General features: G+C 44.2%; 2 protein-coding genes across 3 annotated transcripts in view; one reads left to right on the forward strand and one right to left on the reverse strand.

Moving 5' to 3' along the window:
• TTC7A (tetratricopeptide repeat domain 7A) overlaps positions 1 to 18143 on the reverse strand; it is a 171858-nt gene extending 153715 nt beyond the window's left edge. Inside the window, exons 1-3 of one of the 2 annotated variants that reach the window (XM_086460563.1) lie at positions 17957 to 18143; positions 15018 to 15181; positions 13182 to 13350 (exon numbers count right to left, since the gene is read on the reverse strand). In XM_086460563.1, coding sequence (XP_086316689.1) covers positions 13182 to 13350; positions 15018 to 15181; positions 17957 to 18113 — 490 coding nt within the window. In that variant the 5' untranslated portion in view covers positions 18114 to 18143. The remainder of the gene's footprint in view (positions 1 to 13181; positions 13351 to 15017; positions 15182 to 17956) is intronic. The other variant, XM_086460562.1, reaches the window with a different exon arrangement.
• Positions 18144 to 19960: 1817 nt separating this feature from the next.
• MCFD2 (multiple coagulation factor deficiency 2, ER cargo receptor complex subunit) lies at positions 19961 to 22335 on the forward strand. Its single transcript, XM_009954456.2, has 3 exons — positions 19961 to 20103; positions 20822 to 20981; positions 22164 to 22335. The coding sequence occupies exons 1-3, from the start codon at positions 19961 to 19963 to the stop codon at positions 22293 to 22295; spliced, it is 435 nt and encodes a 144-aa protein (XP_009952758.2). The 3' UTR covers positions 22296 to 22335.
• Positions 22336 to 24432: the final 2097 nt, after the last annotated feature.

Raw genomic sequence — 24432 nt, forward strand, 5'->3', positions numbered from 1 at the left:
ACAGAAGAAAAACTGCAGCACAACATACATTTTGAATTTAACTCAGTTCCTAAAAAAGTGTCAGAGAGCTACAAAACTCCATGCTGCTTCCATGCTGGATTTCGCAAGAAAAGCATAGCTCTTGCTAAGACAGAATTAGCTTCTGAGTAAAGCATGGTTAAGGCAAAGGGACTTGGGTATTTTTCACAACCAGTTATGGTAAGGTAATACCAACTTATAATTTATCTATGCTAAGATTCTTCTCATATGAATCGGGTGCCCAAATTTAAATATATACATACATATATGCTATAAGAACATTTTATATAGTGAAGATAGAGATTTCTAATAGACTATGGCCCAAGCTCACTAAAGACAGACGTGCTTCCAGATTATCCTTTTTAAAATAACTCTTTCTACCCACCACAGAGGCAGTAACTTTCTGTGTATAGAAACACTGCTTTTCTTTCCCGCATAAAGATAAGCCTTCCATCCACCTCCTCTAGTTCTCCCAAAGATTCATCTCTGGCTCATGATCTCTCCACAGTCTTTGCCCCTTCTTCTCCCCTTCCTAAAGCTAATCTGCATTTATGTCACAAAAAACCCCAAACCCATAAGGTTTGTAAGTAAGTGTCACTGAACTAATTTCTTCCTAGAGCTGAAATGCACTGCTTTCATTTATGGAAATCTGAGAGGTGAGATTTTATGAAGGCTTATTTCCACTTTCATCTCACTCAGTCCTTGCCACGGGGAGACAGCATATCATGTAGCTCCAATGCTCTGAGGTGATGTTATCACCAGAACTGGAACATACATGTGCACATGGACATGCAGTATCAGATTCTCAGTAATATAAATGAGACAACAATTCATGCTGGAAGGGATCCCAGGAGGTCATGGTCCAGCTTCCTGCTCAGAGCAGGGCCAGCCCAGGGCATTATCCAGCCTGGTCTTGAAAGCCTCAGTGCATAGATGGAGACTGCACAACCACTAGGGAAAAGAGGAGTCTAAGGTGACTTTCTTCTTTTCCTCAAGTTCATAAACTAGTTCACCAAATAGCAGCATTTCTCCTTCTGAGTAAGAGGAATATACACCAATCCACTCATAGGTTCTTTTCATTTTCCTTTTTACACAGACTTCCAACCTCCTGTATTTGGATGAATTGCTACAACTGGGGAACGGTGGGTTCGTAGGCACAAGAATTCAGGGTCAGCGGTGGCATACTACTGTCACCAACAGCGTTAGCTTGCGGCTGCTAAAACCCCGCAGCCCAGGAGCATCGGAGCTACCTGGCAATCTAAGGAAGGACTCAAAGAAACACAATAGCACACACAGAGTGTAAAACCTACCTCTTATGTCCTGGTGCTACACTCGTGTTGAACACAGCTATGGCAACTTGAGGCAAAAGAGGGCTTAGGGTGGAACTTAACAGCCTTGCCAACAGCATCAGCCCCAGTCTGCAGAGCAAGGTTAGAGTACCTATGCTCCTGTGCCACACAGACAGGCCATCCTGGCCAGAAGCCAGAGTGCTGCTAAGCTAAGCGCATGCAAGTTTTACTCTAGCAACAGGAAAGTAAGTCATTCGTCTTGAGGTAAGCCTGGTGTGAACATATTGCACGGCAACTGCTGCAAGGAAGCTGGTGGTGTGCACGTTCTCACTCGGTGGTGAGCGCCAGGTCATTCTGGGTAGCTGTCCCCAGGGAGAGGGTGCACTTCATTTCTAGCACATGGCCTTCAGCCTGCTTCAGAAGTGGGGCTTTAGAAAATCAATTAGCATTGAAACAAGACTATTTTTAAGACAAGCTCTTCAAACACATATACACGCACACTGACTAATCAAAGTTCAGCAGAACACTAAACACTTTTCAAAGACAAAATTCAAAGGCATGACCAAACCATTTGAGAGATGCTATTATGACCAGCCTGCACCACCAGCAGGTTTGAACTTCAGAACACAGCTCTCAAACTGTTACATTACAGTGTTTTGGAAAGCAAAATAGCCTGAACCTCCACAAGCCAAAGCAGCAGCTGGGATTAGGTTGACATAGGCAAGAGCCAGCAGTATGCATTATTTCTGCTACAATTCACAGCAGTTTAAATAATTCACATCATAGGTCATGACACTCATCTCCCCAGCAATTACACTACGATTTTTCAGCAGGATTTATTTGCAATGCAAACAGAGGAGGGGGAAGAAAGGCCTAGAAGCCCTTGGTTTTGAACACATTCATATGTGTTCAAAAGGTAGGGAGGAGGACAGAAGTTTTGTTTCCCAAGAAAGCTACACAAACTTCTTTCACCATTGCTTCCCATTATACAGGATTACTATATATTCACAGCAATCCATTATAATCTTCAGGTATTTTTCATGTAAAAGCCTCAAAGGCAGAAAATTCCAGTAACCCCAAACAAAATTATCTGAAGACCACTTTGTCCATAAGTTGGGAATGAAGGCTGAAAATTTAAGTAACCTATGCAAGGCTGCTTGGTTGCACCAAAGCAGAACTCAAGACCCCTACTCCCAGCCTTCCCACTAAATGCAATAAACCAATGCTAACAATGTTACTCCAATTATTTTGAAATGAAGTCTTGAAGTTAGACTTGTAATTACAGCTAAATAATTACAGCTAAAGCTGACTGTCAAAGCTAGGACAGCTTTTTGATTGAGTGGCTGTGAAGCCAGAAGGTAGCAAGCACTCCTCTGAGATGGAACCTCAGCCACCTACCTCTGCATCACCCTGCATATCTTACTGCACAGCAGAAATCAGTAACCTTAATCCAAAGATGCCAATTTCCTTGAGCACATCAAGACCTGCTTTTACTTTTTGTAAAAGTAAAATGGCATAATTCATCCTTAAGTTTGACAACTCTTTTAGGCATTTTGCCATGAGACAACCAGCGAGCTTTGGTGTGGTACAAAGGATTTTCACGGTCACTCCCCATCTCCTTACAAAGTATCATAAAGAGTCTATTTAAAGGTCTCATGTTTATAAACTTAACCCCATTGACGATGTCCTACAGCACTTCACGCATTTCTGGGTCCCACTTTACTGCTAAGTAGTTCTTACTGTATTTCATTGTTGAATCAGAATGTAGCAAACTCCTTAAGGTAAAACGTGTCAGAAACATATGTACTGTCCTGCAACTGCATAGTGAACCTTCCACGCCATGTAATTTGTTCTAATACTTGCTCCTTCACGTCTTTGTCAATGTTTTCTATGTGTCTTCCAAAGGAATACATTTTATTTTGTTGCAGTGATGTTTTCTGCATATTACTTCAGTCATTTTGCCACAGCAGGAAAAACAAGTGTTTCCCCAATGGTATGTGGTTTTTTCATCCTTCGCTCCCACGTAAGAAACCTCAAAAGAGGCTTCTAAAAATTTAAGTTCAATAACATTTTTTCAAGTACTGAATTGAGTATCATTGGACTTTAAACATCACTGATTAGATCCGATTAGACTGTCATTGCTTTTACCTGACGAAGAGCTCATGCTAGGAATAGTGTCAGCTCTACCATTTTCTTACTGTGCTTGTGCAATTAGCACTACCTGCAATCAGCAGCTTCTTTGAGGGAACCTTTAAGCTACTTGTCTATTTCACAAGGGTCAGTTTAGTTAAAATTAGATATAATACATAAATCCACTCAACAGGCACACATGGACTGCAATACACTGGAAGTGAACAAACAAGCGAGGGGGGCCCCTATGAGCCCCTCCACGTTGTGGAACCCTTTCACAAGACACTTCATGGGCTGTCCATGACATGGGACCCTCTGACATACAGACTGGGTGAGGGCACTGCTGACAATCCAATATATCAGTAACGCTTAATTTTAATGGTTTGGGGTTTTTTAAAGAAAAAAACCCCAGAAGTTCTAGTATTTTTCTCCTGCACCCCTGTGGATTATCTGGTACACCCCCTGGGGCACATGCACCCCCACTTTGGGGACACTGCTATAACGTATTAATTGTCCTGGTACAAGAGGCCACCTCCATTCCATGACATATCTGAGAGCAGTTAAGGAGATACCTCTGCTGGAGCAATGTTCTGGGGCACAGCAAACATGGGGAACACGGGGGAGAACAGCAATCTCTTACAGCCCCACATCTGAAGGGCTTTGTCCACACCATCCACATCTATAACCTTTCACAGCACGCTGCAGGAATTACATTTTTTCCCTGATCTAAACAAAACAGACAGAAGGAGAAGAGAAAAAATTAAAAGCGGATGGGGCACAAGGGAGAGAGATGGTGCTGATGACCAAGTATTGGCATTTAAAAAATGAAAAGCGGATGGGGCACAAGGGAGAGAGATGGTGCTGATGACCAGGTATTGGCATTTATTCAGCTTGAGCTCATCTGCATCACAGCCAAGCAGCATCGCCACTGAGAAAGTTCTCTTCTAGCTGCAGTCAGAGTCACTGAACCAGACTTGCCCCACCTTCCTGTCTGCTTAGGGAGCAGGAGGGAGAAAAGGGAAGGGTAATTCAGATTTTACTATGCTGATTCATATCAAGCACTCGAGCCAATTCTGCTTAAAATTTGTTAGAACAGACATAGCCTGCAAGGACTAACAGGCTTGTTGTCCTGTCACTTAAACGATGGTCAAAGACATCCGGAGCTTACTCCAGGGTAAACCAGCACATGGAAATCTTCCCATAGCCACTGGACACGTACCACGCCACACAACGCAGCCCCAGCATGGGGACAGCACCACAGCCATCCAAAAGCTACCTCTATCTCAGGCCATCTGAGGGTACATTTGCATTTGTCTTCTTTCACTGAAAATGAGCGTACCATGTTGTTTCATGTTACCACACAAACACTGTGCATTCCTTGTTCTGTTTCCTCAGAAAAGCATGTGCAAATATTCTTGTATCTCCCAATGCTGCTGACCCCACTGCTTTAGAGAACTAAATCATAGTGCAGACGGTGGAGAAGGTTTCATGTCTGTGTCCTTCCACTCCCTTTTCAACACAAAATTGCAGGTGCTGGTTGACTAACAAAACTTTACCGTCAGAGAAACCAAATCACATTAACAAAAGGAACAAGAAGTTATCTTCTTTTTGCGCTTTCCAGACTTCGGGTATTTGAATTTAGTGGCCTGCAGTTAACTCTCCTCAGAAGTCTAAAGTCACACCCACACTGCATTTGTGCCTAGCAGACTGTGCTAAACAAACTGCTTCTAAAATGCAAACAGGAAAAAAAGTAAACTATCCTATCCAACAGCAGAGAAGAGCTCATGGATTGCAACAGCAAAGCCTAAGTGCACCAAGAACACCAAGGCTGGGCTTGGCAACCCTTTTAACATCCCAGCTGGAAAGCAGCGGCACCGAGGCACACAATTCACCAACATGCAACAGCTTCAAAGTCACCACTGTCACAACATAAGAGCAACTCCAAACTTAAATTTCTATTCTAAAAACCCAAATAAGATGTACTAATACTAGGCCCTTTTATCAAGACATCAGCATCTACAAACTGGGGCCTTTTGCCTATCAGACAGCTACTCTGATGCCAACACGAATAAACAGCATGTTTCCCGTCTAGCTGTCAGAATTGTGAAAACTAGCACTTTGAAGTGCGTACCAGCTATAGAACAAAGTCTCTCTCTCTGAGGGGGATCAACATTTAAGAGATGTAGCTTTTGTCAAGCAAAAGTGAAAACAAGTTCTGCCAACAAAATGCTTTACCCTCAGTTACTCAGTTTTTAATGTTGTATTGCATCACACACCCTTGTGGCTGGGAATCAGTTCTTCTAACGGCCAGGCAAGAAAACTAGTTTTATCATTCAGGCTCTGTTTAAAGGAACTCATCTCCCTACCAATCTCAATGCTCAGAGAGATGAATCTCATCCCTTTTCAGTCAGAGAAGGATTCCAACAAAGGAATTTGTGCCCTGCCCCTGACAGACCCTTTCTAAAAAAAAAAAAAAGAAAAGAAAACAAATTTTTCTTCCATTGCAGTTCTACTTAGTCACAGCAGCAGCTGAAAATACTGATGAAAGCAACCTCACTGAGTAGCTGCCAGTAGAAGAAACAGCAGTTAAGGAATAGGACACTACTTCAAGCCAATATATATCTCAAAAGCAACATATGGGTTAACACAGCTGCATACTGCCAAGTGTCCATCATCCTCATGAAGCCCATTATTACCCAAGAGCCACGTATTTGGATGAAAAAAAAGTGAAAACCAAGTTTAAAATAATTGTTCCCTCAACTTTTACCCAAACCTATAACTTTCTCTTAACTTTATGCCCAGTATAATTCCGAATTCTGTCTCTTCACAATCAAAACGCTTTCCTAAAGACTACAAGGAGCACTGGTGTTGTCTTTAAGAAAAGTCTTAGCTGTCCTCCTGCACACTACAAGGAATTCAAGCACCTCAGCCAGCATGGCCACTTCCAAGGTGGGCAGGTTCCAGAGAGAACTTTAAGCCAGGAGGGTTGTTACTTTAAACAGGATGATTAAGGTAGAGAAGATTCAGACTTTCAAGTAAAAGCCTACAGTAAGCATGCCAGGATGTCCACAGTGCCTAAACAACATCATAACTGACACCAAAATTAACGGGGAGAGGTAGGGAGAGGATTCAGGCTCTTCGGATTTTCCCTGCCCCTTACAACCTACTACCTATTTCTGCTAAACGGGTACATAACAGCATGTTGCCCCCATGTCAGTCAGCAGCAGCAATGCAGGCAGGATGAAAACTCAGCTTTTTTGGGGGGGACAGGGTGGTGTCGGTTGTGCTGGAAGGAGGGGAGGAAGCGCTGGGTTCCCCTTTTTTTTGCCACTAGCAGATGTGAATATTTTCCTTGCAGTCATGTGGCTACTGAACAATAATACAGAAATGGATCGTGGTTATCTTCACCTCTGCAATTACAACATGCTTTTACTTTCCCCCATTAGTGCCCAGAGAGGACTTAAAGATAGTCATTTAAACATGGAAAAAATGCCATCAACCTTCCATTAATCCATTTCCTACACTTGCCTCAGTTGACAACACAAGGTATGTCGTTACATACTAAGATCTCCACACACTATTTCTTTTAAGGTGTTATACGGAAGCTTTTCTTGGAGAACTTCAAGACCTTTTAAAAATCAGCCTGTAGAAAAGATCCCAAGCACAAAAGTATGCATGACCACAAGGAATGGGTTTTTTTGGCATCCAAGAGGCAGAATAGTATTCCAAGCACTCATCTGGAAAAAGGAGAATGCACCTTGCAAAATGTAATGCCCTCTGAAACGAGAAGCAGGCTCAGAAAGTGCACATATAGCCTGTTAGCAGGTTTATAAAACATGACCTGAATTAAAAATGCTTCCTGCAAAAAGAAGTTAGAAATGTAAATTCACTTTTAAAGATTATGAAATAAATTATGACCCTACAAAGCTACATAATGTTTCCAAACTCAGTTTACCTGTATTTGAAATTGTTCAAACTACTGGCACTCAATCATTCCACACAGTCTGTATTCTGGGACACTCAATAGCTCTGTATTGCCATCTCACTTATCAAAAATTAAGCAGACAAAAATCTCATCCCAGAGAAGCTAAATGGAAACTCTGCTTTCAGAAGGACTCTATTTAAAAGTAAGGCTGCTTAAGCTAAACCCATAACACACAATAACCCATTAACATTATTTGAATGGAATATATCCTTGTACTATGGGATCAGTAGCATTTAGTAAAAACAAAACAAAACAAAAAATTGAACTGGAGAAGTTAATGGCTTTGGATCTGAAATAAGAGTTTGATCAAGTACTGAAGTGAGTCTTTAAAATAGAGGTGCTCTCTTCCAGGGAGGACAAAAAAAAACCCACCCAAAACCAAAACATACCAAGAAAAAAGCCCTGCCTTTCTTTCTCCCTTTCAGTACTCTCCACTAATTTAGTTCAATGATTAGCTTTTCAAAGCTGATGAAACAACAAAACTTTGAGTAAATAAAATGAAACAGGAAAGCTTATCTTTCCCATTTTCATCTACAAAATAAAAAAATGCACATGACAAGAAATTTAACAGTTTTAACACCAACAACACCGAGTTAAAACACTGTCTGCAGCAAGCGAAACTCGTTTGTTTAACTGAAAATATTTTCTTAATCAAATTCTTCGAAGAGAGGAGGAAAAAGTAGATTTATCAGAACTTAGCTTTGCAATAAAGCTATCTTTAACTGCAAATTTCATTTCAATTTCCAAACAAATGCAGCTGAACACAAACCTCATCTAGGAAATTATTCATCCTGTAGAAAACCATATTACAAAATGAATGACACATAAGCAAATGTCAAAATTAAAGACTACAGTGAAGTGTATGAACAAGTGGTGATACGTCCTTTGATTAACTAGAATGAACAATTTCAATACCAGAGTTATATTTACTGAATGCAAACCTCCATGTTTTTAACAGTTCCGCAAACCAACAAAATAAGAAATTAATTAAGCAGCACAAGCAGAAAGGAAGTTTAAAATAGATTGTTCAAATTTTGAGGCTTCAGTTGGTCCATTTAAAATCGTGATTAAAAACAAGCAGGCAGTTTTCAAACCAGATGAGTAAAAGGTCAGGTTTTCTGTTTATTATCTCTGTGTGATATCACCATTTTCTTTTCAGGATACCACCATAACCTCCAAACAACCACTTCCAGTATTACAAACCCAAGACAAAGATTTCACATGGGGAGAAAGCAGAACAATATATTTCTAAGCAACACTGACCTCCTTAAAGTTTAAAAGATACAACCATAAGAGAAACAGGAAAACATGTAAGCTCAGCAATTTGTCCTAAAAATGAACCAAAAAAACCCTCCTAAAAACCCACAACAAGCTGGTCTAAACCCAGAACGCCGGATGCAAGCTCTATACTGTTTATCATTACCAAGCTCAGGAAAAAACCTCACATGGTGGATTAAGGGTATTGCTTTCAGCAATAGCATTCACAGCTCTTAACAGGGCTCTGAAGACCAGTGGCTCAGTCCAGCAGAGTCTGTCTCGTGATACTACGGTTTTTCAGAAGTGTCACACTACAGATTTTAAACATCCTAAAAGACTTAAATGGGTTCAAGAACAAAATAAAGATTGCTCCGAGCCACTGAGCTAACGAAGTCTCACTTCCTTGTACGTGTAACTTGTGGTTGGACTTTTAATAACACAATGCAGACTATGATCAAGGCTTCTTACAGACACAGTATCACCTTGTTCTCTTCCACACGGATTTTTCTAAGATCTAAAAAGGCTGAGCTCACACTGCAGCGTTTTGATACAATGGATCTCTTTTCTAAAGTTTTTTTTTTAAAAAAAAAAAAAAACAACAAACACCTTTAGAAACAAATTTACATGGGATTCACCTCACCCATCTTTGCACACCCACAAACAAGTTAGTCCACAGCCTCCCCTCACAGTCGCCAAAGAGGAGGCTGTACTGTACAATACCATGCACTTCATCTGTGTCAGACACCATTTGAAGAGGTGATGAATCGCCTCAGAACTGCCAGCTTCTGACTGCACAGACTGGAACTGCACAAATCAAACCCACCCTGAGCTGAAAATGGCCAATAATAACACAAAAATTACTGCAGGATGGACTGGGAGAAAAAGAGGCAGTGGGACTTTAGCTCACTAGAAAACCAGCTAGACACCATTTGCAAACCTATGTCATCGCTGCACAGATTTAGACAGCTACCTGTCTCCAGGCTAACCCACTCCAGGTGGAAGAAGTCCAGTGCCTGGCCTGACAGCTGATCTGGTGGACATGGGGAGCCCCTCCGCACAGGTCTGACTCATCCCTGCAGCAGCATGCTACGCATCCTGACCCCAAGCCAAAGACCCTCTCAGTCAGTACAAAGACAGGACCCACCCGCCGCGTCAGCCTCACCTGAGCCTTCATCACTCCGACTGGCAACAGCCTCCTCCAGTTAACGCAGCTCTTGGCGTGCTCTCACACAGGGCAGCAAGAAAGGCTGCGCACCAAACATCGCAGCAACACAGGAGCCTTTCTACAAACTTGGAATTTCGGTATGCTGAAGTCCTGGCTAAAGCTATACTGTGCTTTGTAAGGGTTAGGTTGTGACCTAACCTACTAACAGGAAGATTTATCCACGGGCAGCAGACATCTTTGCAGGTTTTCTGCAAAACCACAGACACAGGGAAACCAACGGGCTCCGTCAGTTACACGCATTGTTTTGAACTCTTTTCTGCTTGCTTGTTTCAAATGGACAACATCAGGTAATGAAACCACAAATGTCCCAAGTGAATTACAAGCAAAACGAGAGCAAGTTTGCTTACTCAATCCTGTTTTATGCAACAGACAGAACTGCTTGCATCAGAGATGACCTGCAGCACTGTGAACTGAGCAGAAGTTTTAATGAGGAATTAACTTCACCGAGGATGGGGAGGAAGGAGACAAGTCCAGACCAACCACCTATTAACTAACCATAGAGGTTAAAATTAGTCATAGTCAAAAACCAAACTGTTGTCAGAGCCCCACTCACAGCACCCACAGTACTTCTCTCCTTACAACGCTGGGATTTAGAAACAGGACAAGCAGAAGCAGTCAGATGAGAAACTGGAAGAGTCTTGCCCTCTCTGCCATTTCTCCTGTGACTTGTCAACTGCTCAAGTCCCTGCATTTATAAAGAACTTCAACATTGACTGCTTGATACTCACCTTGGGTGGAAGTCTACTGAGCAAGGCAAGCAAGAAACTTTTTCCCTGTTCAACTTCTGCAGTACAAATTTGCAGTGCAAATTCATATTGCTTCTTACCATAACATTAACCTACTACATGCTATGGACCTTCAGAGGAAGACCCCAGAGATTTAGGTCATTGTCCAACCTTCAGTGCTGCGGAGCTCAAAAGGTGCTCTAAAATAAGCAAATTCAGTTTTGCTGGTTCACATTTCATTTCTACCACTGACTTCATCTCTGCAGCTTCTCCCAGTGTATCCCATATCTTCCTCATTACATTTTTGTTCGTTTCTAACAGCAAAAGGCAAAGTGTGAGTGCCTTTGATTTGACTTTTCTTTCTTCCATGACCTTTCCAGCATAATCCCGAGTGCTTGAGAAACTACATTGCCAATCTGCATACAGGCACAACCAGCAGCATTAGCTACACAGAACAAGGTTCATACTAAGAAGTGGTAAGAAGTTCTGGTGTTTTGCTAATGCTGGATGAACAGGGATATTCTATTAAACCAGCTACTTTCTCCCATTACTGAAAATCTGAGTAAGAAATTAAGCAGAGAACCTAAGTTCTGCCCTGAAATAAAGACAGGGCTGTGGCTTTTCTGGATTGGTGCCTAAATGATCCCTGCAAAAATTTTACTACCAGCAATGTTCAAGAGCATCTTTAAAGAAGGTTTCAGCTTGCATAAGCAACCAGTAGTTCAACCAAAGGCAATAATACGGTACGGATCAACAGAATTTCTGCAGAGATACCAAATGAAAAAGGGGAATAAGAAAAACCTTTAGCAAAAAGTGTAAAATAATTTTAAGTATTTCAACTCCATGCTGTTACTTGCCCTGCAGAGTCAGCCTGGACAGACAGGTTTTGAAATGAAAACCTAAATCCACACTGCTATTGCCATAGTTACCCTGTATAAGTCTCTAACATTTAAGGGCCTATTTCCCTAAGACTGTGAGGTTGAGCACATGGCATGGAGGAACAGTGATCCTAGCAGTGAGTGCCCTCTCCAAACTCAGCTGGACAAGCTGCTGGACTTTTCTCTGTCACAAACTTTGGTAGAATACTGAGTGACTTACTATGCCCTTGATACCTTGGCTAACCTGAAAATAATCATCATGGAGGATAAAAAAACCTGTGGAACAGTAACAGCACAGCGTTTGCTCTGCAATGGCAGAGGGTCCTTACAGTTTATACACAAACACAACATTTCTGTCACACGCTAAACCAGACAGGAAAAAAGAATTACGGCCTGATCCTCTGCGGCAATATCTTAATCTCCACTCCCAATATCTTAATATGCAAGTGAGGTAGTCAATACCATAGAAGCAGCCTTACAGGCCACCAGTGTTCATGCAGACCTTATCACTACACTCACACCTCACCAAGGGCTTCATCCAGTTTCCAGTGAGGACAGTGCATCTTCTTCAGACTCCTGGAGTGCACCAGTTAGTTGCTCTCAAATACACTCCTATGAATGCAGTGGCAGTTACTCACTCCTCTATGCCATGCAAGTGTTAGTGTGAGTTACAAGTAAATTAGTCCAGCTCCACAAAAGCTCATTAATGAAGCAGATTCAACCAGTGCCACAGAAAACAAAATCAAAGCAAGCAAAGCAGCACTAACAGGTTTTCAAAAAAGCTGAATGACTGTGTGAGATCATGAAACACCCAAATTATTATCAGTAATACTAGCAGCCCAGTCAAACAGTATTTTGGGTTGATTTGGTTTCGCTCTTTTACATACCAGTTGAAGGTATCTGATCATCAGAGTTCTCATTCACCTAATTAGCTGGTGGACATGCTGAAAAGAGTAGAAAGCAGTAGATAGGTAGCAGTACTTGAGCAACATTTATAAAGGAACTGAAAGCAAATGAAGGAGAAGACTACTGATCTTTTTTTTTCCCCCCAAGTCAAAAACTGACTAGGGTCTTCCTTTCCCCCACTCAAAAAGGAAATGCAATTTCACTACCCGTAGAGGCAGTTTTTATCAGGATCTCTCAAACAGTGCAATGGCTGTAGAATTACAAGGGGAAGGAGAGATTCCTCTTTGTACATAAGGTCTGATACTGTGTGACATGCATTGCAAAAATATACTATCTGCTTTGAAAGCACATATTCTGTTAGTCCAGAGTTTAAAACTTGGAAACGTCGTCCTTGTTTAATTCACGGAAATCATTAAAATTTACAAGTAGATGAACTCTTTCTAAAAGAAAGCATAGGCCCCAATTCAGCTGAGTGCTTGATTTAGATTTTCCCAAAACAGATACACAAGCTCAAGTGTGTTGCTGACTTACAGCCAACAGTTACCACAAGACTTCCAATTTCAAGCCTTTCTTTGAAAGCCAAGTTTAGAAACCATGGACTAAGACTCCATAATGCCTTTAAGTTTAAACTACACAGATCATACTCAGTAGGATTTTCTAGAGTGTACAACATTGCCCTAACTCTGCTCCAACCAAATCACTTGGAGAAATACCTTCAACTTCAACCTAAACACAGCATACTCCACATATGCATACGTGGTCCTTTACCTTTAATAACGAAGGCTTCAGTTACCAAACGCAGCACGTACAGAGGTTCATCTTTTGTTGAGAGGTCATCGATTCCTGCTTTTGCATACATGCTAATGGCATCTCTGTAGGATCCCTCCACATAATGAAGCTTTCCTAGGATCAGCATAGCTTCTGTCATATACTTAGGCTGAAATGGAGCAGGGAGAGGAAAACAGTGTTTACACGGTAAAACACCAGACAGCAAGAATGAGGTCCTTCAGAACAAATTAAGCAGATACCTAATGCTTTCCTCTCAACACTGCTAGCCCCACAGGCCATAGTAGGAAGTGTCTAGGGCTACGCTCATGAGAGCAGCAGGCAACAAAGGTTAGGCAGCTACTTTGGGGCTCCGTTTGGAAACACAGAGCTTACAAGCCACCTCTTTGGTTTCAGCTGACCTACTCTATTGACTCACCAGCCACAGACAGCACACAAAAACCTGGAGTGGTCAGAACTACCTACATATACACCAAGAAAATCTCCAACTTTTAAACTAAGCAGAAAGCACCACTTTTTAGTCAAGTGCTCCCCTCTCCTCTGTATATTTCAAGAGCAAGAAAGCTCCCAAATTATCTTAAGTTATCAAAGAATTTTCATGAAACAGTAGAAAAACAGGAGGCATGCCTGCTATTTCTAAGATTTGTTTGGTTCCTTAAGGATTGAAAACACACCTACAAACCCGTGTAACAAAAACAAACAAGCAAAAAAACCCAACACAAAACCTCAGTAAAACACAGCCATTCAGACCCTTTTCATGCTTTGGAAAGCATGACAACGTTCCTAAGCCTTCATACTCATTTTTTTAACACACACAGTCAACACAGGGTCAATGCTGCATGAGTAGCCAGGTCACCACTAACAAAGAAATAGCAATGGCAATTCACGCAGCCAAACTGAACAGCAAGACCTGGAAGAATTCAGTGGTTCTGGCTGTCACTGGGCTAAACTGTAAAGAAAGAGGGTTGGATGGACTCCTCTTCCTCCCGCCACCCCCTGCTTACTTTTTAAACATGCTGACTTTCAAGAAGCTGAGAACAAGGAACTCTCCCAGAAAAGCTGCTGCGTACTTGCTCCCTGGAAACTAACGTAGTAAAAGTGTAACATAAACTTCAAAGCTAACTAGCCTGGAAGTTTCAGCACAAAAAGCAATACAAGTCTAGAACAGGCTGTTGTAGTTCATCATCTTTTTAAAGCCAGTTATGCAACTGTGTGTCCAAGGACACCAACACAGCAGCAGCCACCAAGGCAAAGTCCTAAAACACTCCAGAAGCTCTTCAGCTGAGTTGACAGGCAGCTACCAGCCATACACCCAGACCACAGAACAAAAGCAAACTTCGACATATCTGCTGTGGCAGAAACCAAAAGCAATACAAGGCTATAATCCTGGACTCACACCACAACCTTAAGTGACTGACAGCAGCTTGCAGCACATTTTACCTCTGATCTGGAGCTGACGAGATGTACACAAGTCCCTCAGACCAGGAGCAGCAGCAGGTCACTCAACTGGGCCAGCCTGACAGTACCATTACGTGGCCATGCCCCAGCACCCCACAGAATGCCTCAGTACCTACCCTGATTCTTCCTAATAAATAAATTAAACAGGATATACACTTGTAGCACATAATTCCTTTGTATGAAAAAGCAAACCTCCCAACAGAAGACACTGCAAAGGGGTACTGAATTACCAGTCCATCAGTAACACAGCACTGTACATACAGGGACATGAACAGGCAACATCAACACCTTGTGTCAGACTAAAAATCACATGAAAGAAGCATCCAGTTGGCAGGAATTACGACGACAGACCACACTTACTCGTAGCTTTCCTCTGCTTAAGATATTGGTCAGATACTGTTTAGCTTCAATCAGTTTTGGCTCGTTCTTCTCTGTCAGTGGAACGGAGTCCTTCAGTTTGGCAAAGTTCTCCTTCAAACATTCTTCCAGCAGAGCCTCTGCAAGCAGCATACTCCCGTAGTCCTCTGAAAGCACACACCAACCAACAAGAAACATCGCTTAGTACCACGCTGCTGATAAACAGCACTACAAAACCAAAACAGCACACCTTTGAGACACACAAACAGTAACTCAAACAAGGGGTAAGGAAGAGCTAGCAGACAGAAAAAGAGTTCCATTAACTTCTAGCTACTGGAAACAGTACACTTCTTATGAAAAAAATGAAACAACATTTCCTTTTAACTTGAAGACTTTTCCTAATGAATCCTTTGACAGCACAATTCATTCCTGTGTTGTCATTAATATAACAGTTAAGAATTTTCATCACAAAACTCACTTTCAAAAGTATAAAACCAAACATTTAAGTGCATGCTTCAGATTTACAAATGTACAAGCATGAAACGCATGCTTCGGACTACAGATAAGCTATGAATTTCACTGCAGAACAGTAATGACATCAGAAACTTGTAAAGATTTTCCTGAAAGTTCACCAAAAAAATTAAAATAGTTTAGACACATTCTACACATCCATTACTAAAGACACACAAGGCTTGATCCATTGACATCATTAACATGCCACATAAAATTATTTCCACACTAAAAGCCATTCTTGTTCACAGCTCCACAGAAGAGAAACACTGACATAGGTAGTAGCACCAGACATGGATGAAGCATTACGCGATGTTGCAATCATGCACAAAAAAAAAAAAAAAAAAAGTTTCATCTGCCAATGTTCTTGCAGTTCTTGCATGGCGAGGCTGGTTCTGCAGCTCATTTATTCATAAAGTAGTACCTCAATCAGCTGACTAGTGGGTCAAGCCGGTTAAGAAAATCTTTGTAACTCAAAGAGCCAAGCCCTAAGTTTCATACACACTTCACATTTCAAAGTCTGAAATTCAGGAATGCAGGAAACACAACAGTGTATTTTCAGTCCATGGGGCAACTGATCCCCACTTACTACCTATACATTACATACAGCATCAATAATCAATTTGTGGGGTTTTTGGTTGGTTCATTGGTAGGTTTTTTGTTGTTTTGATTTTCTTGTTGTTGTGGCTTAAGTCATGTCAAATTATAACCATAGATCTTCCTGCTCAACTGCAGGTCTACAACTAACTTGAATAAACAAAGTACAGGTACATAAAATGGGAAGTGTAAATGTTCAAGTGTATTTTCCCTCCCAACCTCACATGCAATCATTTCTACACAACATTGAAGAGCTTCCAGGTAGTCACCAACCTCTTAACCAAACTCAAGGAATTCCATAAGATCATATACAATTAAGAAATAAATATACCCAATCTCTCAAGAGAAAATACTACTATTAAAAAATCCCATCCAGACACACTATTATTTTTAGAAACACAAAACTGTAGCTAGTCTCTTGCTGGACAAAAAGTTCTGTAGCAATAACAAAGCATTAGTCTTTCATAACTCGCAAGTTATGATGACATGACAGCAAATTAACAACTAATGTTTTTACAGCAATCATACGGTTGTTATGCCTCTTAATTACAAGGGAACATTCTAGTATGAACTCTTCAACTATTAATGCCCCCAAACTGCATGACGATCTCTGCTCCTGGGAAGCGCTGCTGAAACCTGACTAAAGTTCAAAGGTTGGCCCTGGGGTTCGCCACACAGGGTTTGAGCTGCATCACGTATACACTCAGAAAGCCTCATAAACAAACACATATTAAGCCCCCAACATCTCCCACCCCCCCACCGAGCTTCCCCACTGTGAAGTTTACTGCATCCCAGCAAGGTTCAGTTAACTCGAGGGCCACATCCTAGAAACACCCCTTGAAAGAAGCGGGATTATTCATAGGAATAGCTCCTCTGACTTCAACCGCAGCATCTCTTGTCACCAGCGCGGTGGCCAGGATCGGGTCCTTTCCACAACTTACTGCTGTCAGCTGCAGGCACAAAATTTGATGTTTCTAACTTAGGCTGCCTCACCTCTTACAAGCTATTTCCTTTAAAGAGAAGCAAAGCAGTGTGCTGCAACAGCAAAAAAAAAAATAATTAAAAAATAAGAATACATTTGCTAAACCTGTCTTACAGGTGAATGGATGCTTGGGTGAGCCCAAGCCTTTAAATGAAGCAGTCCTGTTCAGAAATGGAGGGAGATAAGGGCATTCAGAACAGGGTGGGGTGGGGGCCAGAGGGAATCGGCATCGTACGTATCGAGAAGCTGAAGAGACATTTCCAAACACGGAACACTGTGGCCGGTAGCCTGGCCGCAGCCCCGCCGAGCTTGTCGGACCAGAGGCGGGCACCGAGGGCAGCACCCGCCGCCTGCGCCCAGACGCCCGTCGAGGGGAAGGCACCATCCCAAGGGGCCCGTCGAGGGGAGAGCACCACCCCAAACGCCGAGAAGCCACCGAGCAGGCGCTGCTGCCCCTTACGCCCACCGGCAGCCCCCCACGGGCTCGGCAGCGCGGACACGAAGAGAAAGCACCGAGATATCTTCCTCACCGCCGTTTCCCGAGCTCCCGCCGTCGCGGGGCAGGGGCGCCTACCGGGGACACCAAGCGGCACCCCGCTCCCTCCCTCCGCCGGCACCCCGGCGCTCCACAGCCGCCTCCCGCAACCCCGGGACACCCGCAGCTCCCGCCCACGTCAGCCCACGGGGCTGGGGGGGGGGGGGGGGGGGGGCGTCTGCCGAGCCCCGGGCGGCGGCACGGAGCGACAAGCCGGCCCCGCCACCGCCGCTACCGCCCCACGCCCGGGCGCTGCGGGAACGGCGGCCGCCCCGCCGCGCTGCCCCACCCTGCCCGCCCCCCGCCGCCGCTGCTTACCCGCGTCCTGCGCGCCCCCCGCCGCCTTGCGCGGGGGCCGTGCCGGCGGCAGCAGCTGCTGGGCCAGGTGCCGGAGCTGCCCCCACTGCCCCTCCGCCCGGCACCGCTCGATCTCCCCCTCCAGCTTCACGTGTGAGTGAGAGACCTTAGCCGCCATCTTAGCGCCGGGCCCGGCCCGCCCTGCCCCGCCCGCCCGCTCGCTCGCCCGGCGGGGAGTCCCCGCCAGCAGCGCCCGGGAGGCGCCGACAGCGTGTGCTTGGCCCCGGCTCCGGGCGGGCGGCCCCGGCCCCGCCCGCCGCCAGGTGCCCGGCGGGGCGTGAGCGGGCGGGACGATTCCCTGCCCCAGGCCTGCGACCGGGGGACGGCGGCTCCTTCACGGCCGTCCCTCACTTGACGCCCGGGCCAGAGAGCGATGCGGCCGCTGTCCTGGCATCGGCACTGCGCCTACCCCGACGGCCCTCGGCCGGCCAGACGTAGGGGGCCTGGGGGGAACGCTAGCACCGCCGCTGTGTTTGCTGCCCCGCCATTTGGCGAGAGGGGGAAGCGAGGGAACGAACAGTTTATGAACCACGGAGGGTAACGGCGACAGGGCGCTGCGCCTTCCCACAAGGGCAGCGGGGCGGGGGAGGCGCAGCCCGTTGTCTGTAGAAGAAGCCGCGGAGAAACGGGCGGAGCGGGGGCGGCTGCGGCGAGCCCTGTGCGCGGGCACGCGTCGGGATGGCGCTGGCGCTGGCGCTACCCCTTGCCGGGTCACCGCCGGTTGGATCCTCACGGCGCGCCCTTTGGAAGGGGGGGGGAGGGTCTCCTCACCGAAGGCCGGTGAGGGGCTCTCGCCGGGCGGCGGGAGGTGCGGGGCCGGCTGAAGCCGCGGGACCGGGAGGTGACGGGCGCGGGCGCCGCCGCAACGCCCACGCCCACCTCCACGGCCGCGCTGACGGCCCCGCCCCGCGGTGGGCGGGGCGCTCCACCTGTCCGTCCTGCGAAGGCTCCACGTGGAATTCCAGGAGCGGTGACGCAGACCCCGCTCGGCGGAAAGGTGCAGCCAATGGGCGGGAAGAGGGGGCGGGGCGGGAGAGCGGCGCGTGCGCCGGGTCAGAGGTGAGGCCGGGGATGGTGGCCGGCCTGCCCGGAGCTCGGCTCCACCTGCCCGTCACCCGGAGCCCGCGGGAGGGACGGCGGCCATCGCCGGACGGTGCGTAGCGCGGCAGCGGCGGGGCCTCTCCGCCCGCCCCGGCAGCCGAGGCTGGGGCGGGGTGTGCTGCGGCCCGGGCGGAGGGCGGCGGGCCCAGCCCCCTCCCGCGGCGGCGGAGCTTTCCCCGGGGGCCCTGCCGGGGCGGGGGGTAGCCGGCGGTGGGAGGCGGGTGCCCGCTGTCAGGGCCGCCGGCCGGACCGGCTGCAGACCGGGGGTGGCTTCAGCGGGCGCTGCGAGGAAAGCAGAGAAGCCGAACGCAGCGGTCGGTTCCTGCGCTCCCCGCTGAGGGGCTCCAGCGTTTCTCCTCCCGGTGCCGTGAGCGCTGCGGGGGCCGTTGCGTTTGATAGCGGGAGCGACCTTCGCTCCCGTGGCCGTGGGGCCGGCCCGCGTGACGCTGGCAGGGTGGGTTGTCTGGAAGCGGTACGAAGGCCAAGACTAAAGAGCGCACATTTGCCGCATGAAAAAAAGAGTCGTTCTCCAAAAATTACAGCATACTGCCTTGAAATAGGCACCCTCATAGAAATTCTTAATTGGAGCACTCTGGTTTTGTGCTTGCTGAGTGCTTGGAGTCACCGTTCCTGGAGGTGTTCCAACAAACATGTAGATGTGGTGCTTCGGGACATGATTGAGTGGGCATGGTGGTGTTGGGTTGACGGTTGGACTTGATGATCTTAGAGGTCTTTTCCAACCTTAATGATTCTATGAAATGAAGGAAGTTCTTCTAGAAGTTAGTGGGGTCATTTCTGAGCACTCTGTAAATCTGCTGAAAGTAGATTGTGTTTTTCCATCTGTTTTCCTTTTTGTAGGAGATCATGATGGCCCAAAGGATTTTTAGAATACGATTGCTGTTCAGCTTTCTGGCTGCATTCTTCATCTCTGCCCTAGCTGAGGAACACGTAGGAGAGAGTCAACATGCAAATATTCGCCTTGATAAGAACTTGGTACAAGATAAAGAGTATGTGTTCCGTGTTCTACAGATGTAAACTTTACTTCTTAATGACTTGCTTATCTCTTAAGTCGTGTTACGTGAGTTGGGCTTAAGCCTAGGGCACCCTCTTTTCTCAGCATGTTGTACGACTAGCTAGAGTCTGATATGAGACACGTTGCTTGATAGGTTTGTAGAGATACTAGGCCTAGAAAGGTCTCTCTGGAGCCTTTAGCCCTACTCATACTATAAAGAATTTTATACAGGAATCCTGCTTACCTAGACCAACACGCTTTAGACAAAATCATATTCCAAACAGGTAGAGTGAGAGGTTTTTTCTCATTTGCTTTTTCATACAGACAGAACAGTGGTAGCAGCAAATAAAACTCCCTAGAATACTTCATGTTTGACTGGGAAAGATCTTTGTCCACTTCCTATGCTTTGGAAGACAGCCAAAAAGATTTTGAGCGCTGCTTCAGTTGTTTTGATAACCTGGTAGCAGGCTAGAAAAAACTGAAATAGCTATCTAAGGTGTTAGAGGCCACTACAGCACCTGCAACAAACAGCCTTTCTGTCCCCTTTGTCTTCACATAAAACTGTAGCTTTCGGTTGTCCTGGTTGCTTTTATAGATACAATATTTCCTGTGTACTTGACTGTCTGATCAAAGGCTACATTTGTTGTAAACAAAGCATTAAATATTAGCTGACAGATAATGTCGTGGGCTTTGTTTATTTAATTTTTTTTTAGCCACATCATGGAACATTTGGAGGGTGTTATTGAGAAACCGGAATCTGAGATGTCTCCACAAGAGTTGCAGCTTCATTACTTCAAAATGCATGATTACGATGGCAATAATTTGTTAGATGGGTTAGAGCTTGCTACTGCTATATCCCACGTCCACAAAGAGGTAGGTGAAATTTCATAACACTGCGTGTGTTTGGGAACAGTTCTGACTACGGAGGCAGCTTCCAATAGAACAGAACAGGTACAACAGATCTGCAGTGCCGTTACAGTTTTGCCTGAAAATGAGATTGGTTCTCCCCTCCCCGCCCCCGATAGCTTTGGTTTGATTTGTAAACGTGCTGGCTTTACCACCTGTCTTTTCATGTCACATTGCAGTTTTCAAGAAGTCTCTATTGTAGGTTAAACGTTAGAGCGAGGAAGGACTGTAGAGTGAAAATGATTTGACAGAGGGGATACTTTGGTGGGTAGGGATGGGGAGAAAGGGAAATTATCCAAAATGGGATCATGTTTATGAGGGTTTATAGAAACAGCATGTGATATGATGCTGTTCGAGGTTCTAAGGCTGCTGTTTTCAACTCCAAGCTGCTACTGCCGTGGATACCCAAACTTTCACAGAATTTGTATGAGAAGAACCAGTCATGGTCTGCCTTTTTCTGGACACAAATTCCCTTTCCAGCTGGGAACGTTTAAGGGCAAAGTAGGAAGATACAATCATTAGGAAGACAGTACTAACATACTATCTCGTACTGACCTTTTGGAAGTTCCAGTTCGGAATAGCACAACTTCCTGCCTACACCTGTGGCAAAAAACACCTGGCCAAGAGCAGAATAATGACTTGCTGTTCCGTGGGCAAAGGCACCTCTTTGTATTCCCCTTTGCTCGTAAGGGGTGTTACTCAGAATTTTGCTGACTTTAAGCTACAGTGCTGGATTTTTTTCACTGTGTTACTGCCAAGCTCTGCATTTTGCAAGTTCTGACACACAGGAGGATGTTCCTGTACTGTGTAGAAACTACAGTGTCTATACTACATCAAGATCCAAATTAAAAATACATCTGTTAGATTATTATCCGACATCATACACTGTGCTATTCAGCTCTTAGAACTTCTGGCTCAGAATATTAGCTGGATACAGAGTGCTTGTTCTGAAGTCCAGAGAACTTGGACTTCATAGCTTGCACCTGATAAAAGTTTCTTGTATTGGTATAGACAATTACATAAAGCTTAGTGCCAAATTAGGCACCAAACACGAATAGCTTAACGAAAAATTAGTTGCTGGTAATCTGTCTCGTGTGCCACTAGATGGGAAACGCTGCTAAACTCTTCAATGTGTTTTTGTTTTTGTAGGAAGGTGGGGAGCATACCCAGGCAATGAAAGAAGAAGAGCTGATTAATCTAATAGATGATGTCTTACGAGATGATGATAAGAACAATGACGGATATATTGACTATGCAGAATTTGCAAAATCACTGGAATAAGCTTTTGCAGGGGGCTTGTTTCTCCTTCTAACTACATGGAAACGTGAACCAGTCTAATGTGATTCATTACTGTCTCATACCGACCTCTGTGCTGTGAGAAGGAGAGGTGTACCAGTTCCAGCTGAAATTATTTGAAAGGTATTTGTGTTAAGACTGGCGAACTCGGAGGAAGAGCCGTGTTTGACTAAACGTAGCTACATGTTTGAATCTTGAAGCTTGGAAGGGTCAGTAGTACTCACGTAGGGTACAGCTGGCAAGCTCTGAAGAAGCTGTGTATGAATACTAAATAGATCATATACAATCTAAATTTCAGTTTTTCTGTCATTGGGCTATATAGTACTTGTTTCCTTACATCTTCTATTTAAACTTAAAAAACAGCTAGAAAGCAAGAAAAGATTACTGCATAGAATTGTAATTCAAGGATAAAGTTCCACTAATTTCAAAGGAAACCTACGTGTAAGCACAGGTGCTTGAAACAGCAATTGTAGAGGAAAAGCGTTTGAATGAGGTGTGTGTTTGAGGTCCACGTGATACCGTATGGACTTTTAACAGTCTTTGAAGAAACTGAGTATTTTTAAATATATGTACTTCCTAGCATACCCGTACATTTTACATATCAATATATATACACGTGTTTTCAATTTCTTCTCATCCTTCACAGATTTACTTTTTATATCTTAATTTACTGATTTTTTTTTCTCTACCTTCCGTGGTGTTTTCTTAAGAAAATTAAAGTATTTTTATTACATTTATATGTTATATTAATGCTGTTATAGCATTTACTAGAGTAGCTTCTGCTATCTCATTTTGAAGGTCATATTAGCAGTAAACCAGTTTAATATAAAAGCTTCTGTTCAATTTGGTTTTTACAGTATTAGCCAGCAGGATAATCTAAGTGAGCGAGTAATGCTGCCTTGTTAAGGTTTAAGTTCATATTCCTTGACACTTAAATTACGGTATTACTTTCAGGAGGTATTTCGTAACTAACAGTTGCAAGATACTTGAGTGTTTGCAAATTAACATGGTTCTAGGAATCTTTCCACTGTCTTGACTCAATGCTTGGTAAGTCAAGCGGTTTAAGGATATTAGAGAAGTGATGTATTGCTGTGTTATTGATATTTGGTGACTCTAAAACATAACTGAAATCTTAAATTGCATTCAATCATTATCCATTAATAGAGAATCTAAATGTTAGCGTATTTCTGTAAAATGTATAAAGAGCTATTTTCTGTACAAAATTATTCTTATACAAGAGAAACACATTTCTAAAAGAAATTATTTCCTCTGTTTAAACATTTGTGCAATGAATCCTGAGTGTCGGACTTTTTTCTTGTAGTAATTATTTATTTTGATGCCTTTGTGGCCAGGGTTGTGCTGGTTGTAAAAAAAAGTTGGGGTTTGTGCACTCTGGAGCTAGACAGACAAGGCTGGAAGTCCTGGTGAAAGATGTACTGAATTTCTGGTGCATTTGTAAGCCAGCCTCTGTTACTAGCAGTCAAAAGAAATTTCTTCTTTCGGTTAAAGCACTTTTAAAATATCTCTTTTGAGGGCAATTCATCTGGATTGAATGTTGAATCGGAAGAAAGTATAGCAGATGCTTGTGGGTAGGAGGGAAGAAGAGGTTAAGCTCCTCAGCTTTGAGCACTTAAGCAGGTTGTCTGTAGACCTGACAACTCTTACATGCTTATTGCATAAGCTTCCGAGGTTTGGATTTATTTGGGATGAAAGAGCAAGACCAAGGAACTGACTTTTATGCACTGCTCTTAAAAAATCATGGTTTTCTTATCAAGCACAGTCTGTAAACTTAGGCCAGGAACCACCTGTGTGGCACATGTACATACACACTTAATAACTGCTATTGTACGTGGCAAAGGACATGCACCAGAGAAGCTTTATATCAGAAATAGTTACAATAAACACAGGCAATGTGAGCATTGTTTACCAACTATTTTAAACTTGCTTTTAAGGGCTCAGAAGTATGTATAAATAGAAACATTATTTACTGAAAATGGATAACAAAATTGGTGCCTTTGATTTTGTGATGCATGAAGAAAAATCAAGACAAAATTTCTGCTTTCCTCGAAAGAACAGTTCAAGAAATGCTACCCCGGCTGAAACCTGTATCATCACGTCTTTA

This window comes from Leptosomus discolor, chromosome 2 (genome assembly GCF_034619465.1).
Source record: "Leptosomus discolor isolate bLepDis1 chromosome 2, bLepDis1.hap2, whole genome shotgun sequence".
Taxonomy (NCBI): Eukaryota; Metazoa; Chordata; class Aves; order Leptosomiformes; family Leptosomidae; genus Leptosomus; species Leptosomus discolor.

Bases quoted from the DNA above. Each gene is read 5' to 3' on its own strand.
- MCFD2 (XM_009954456.2), top strand. From the start codon at position 19,961: ATGATGGCCCAAAGGATTTTTAGAATACGATTGCTGTTCAGCTTTCTG. The intron at 20,104-20,821 runs GTATGTGTTCCG...ATTTTTTTTTAG, and splicing joins AACTTGGTACAAGATAAAGA to CCACATCATGGAACATTTGG. The intron at 20,982-22,163 runs GTAGGTGAAATT...TTGTTTTTGTAG, and splicing joins TATCCCACGTCCACAAAGAG to GAAGGTGGGGAGCATACCCA.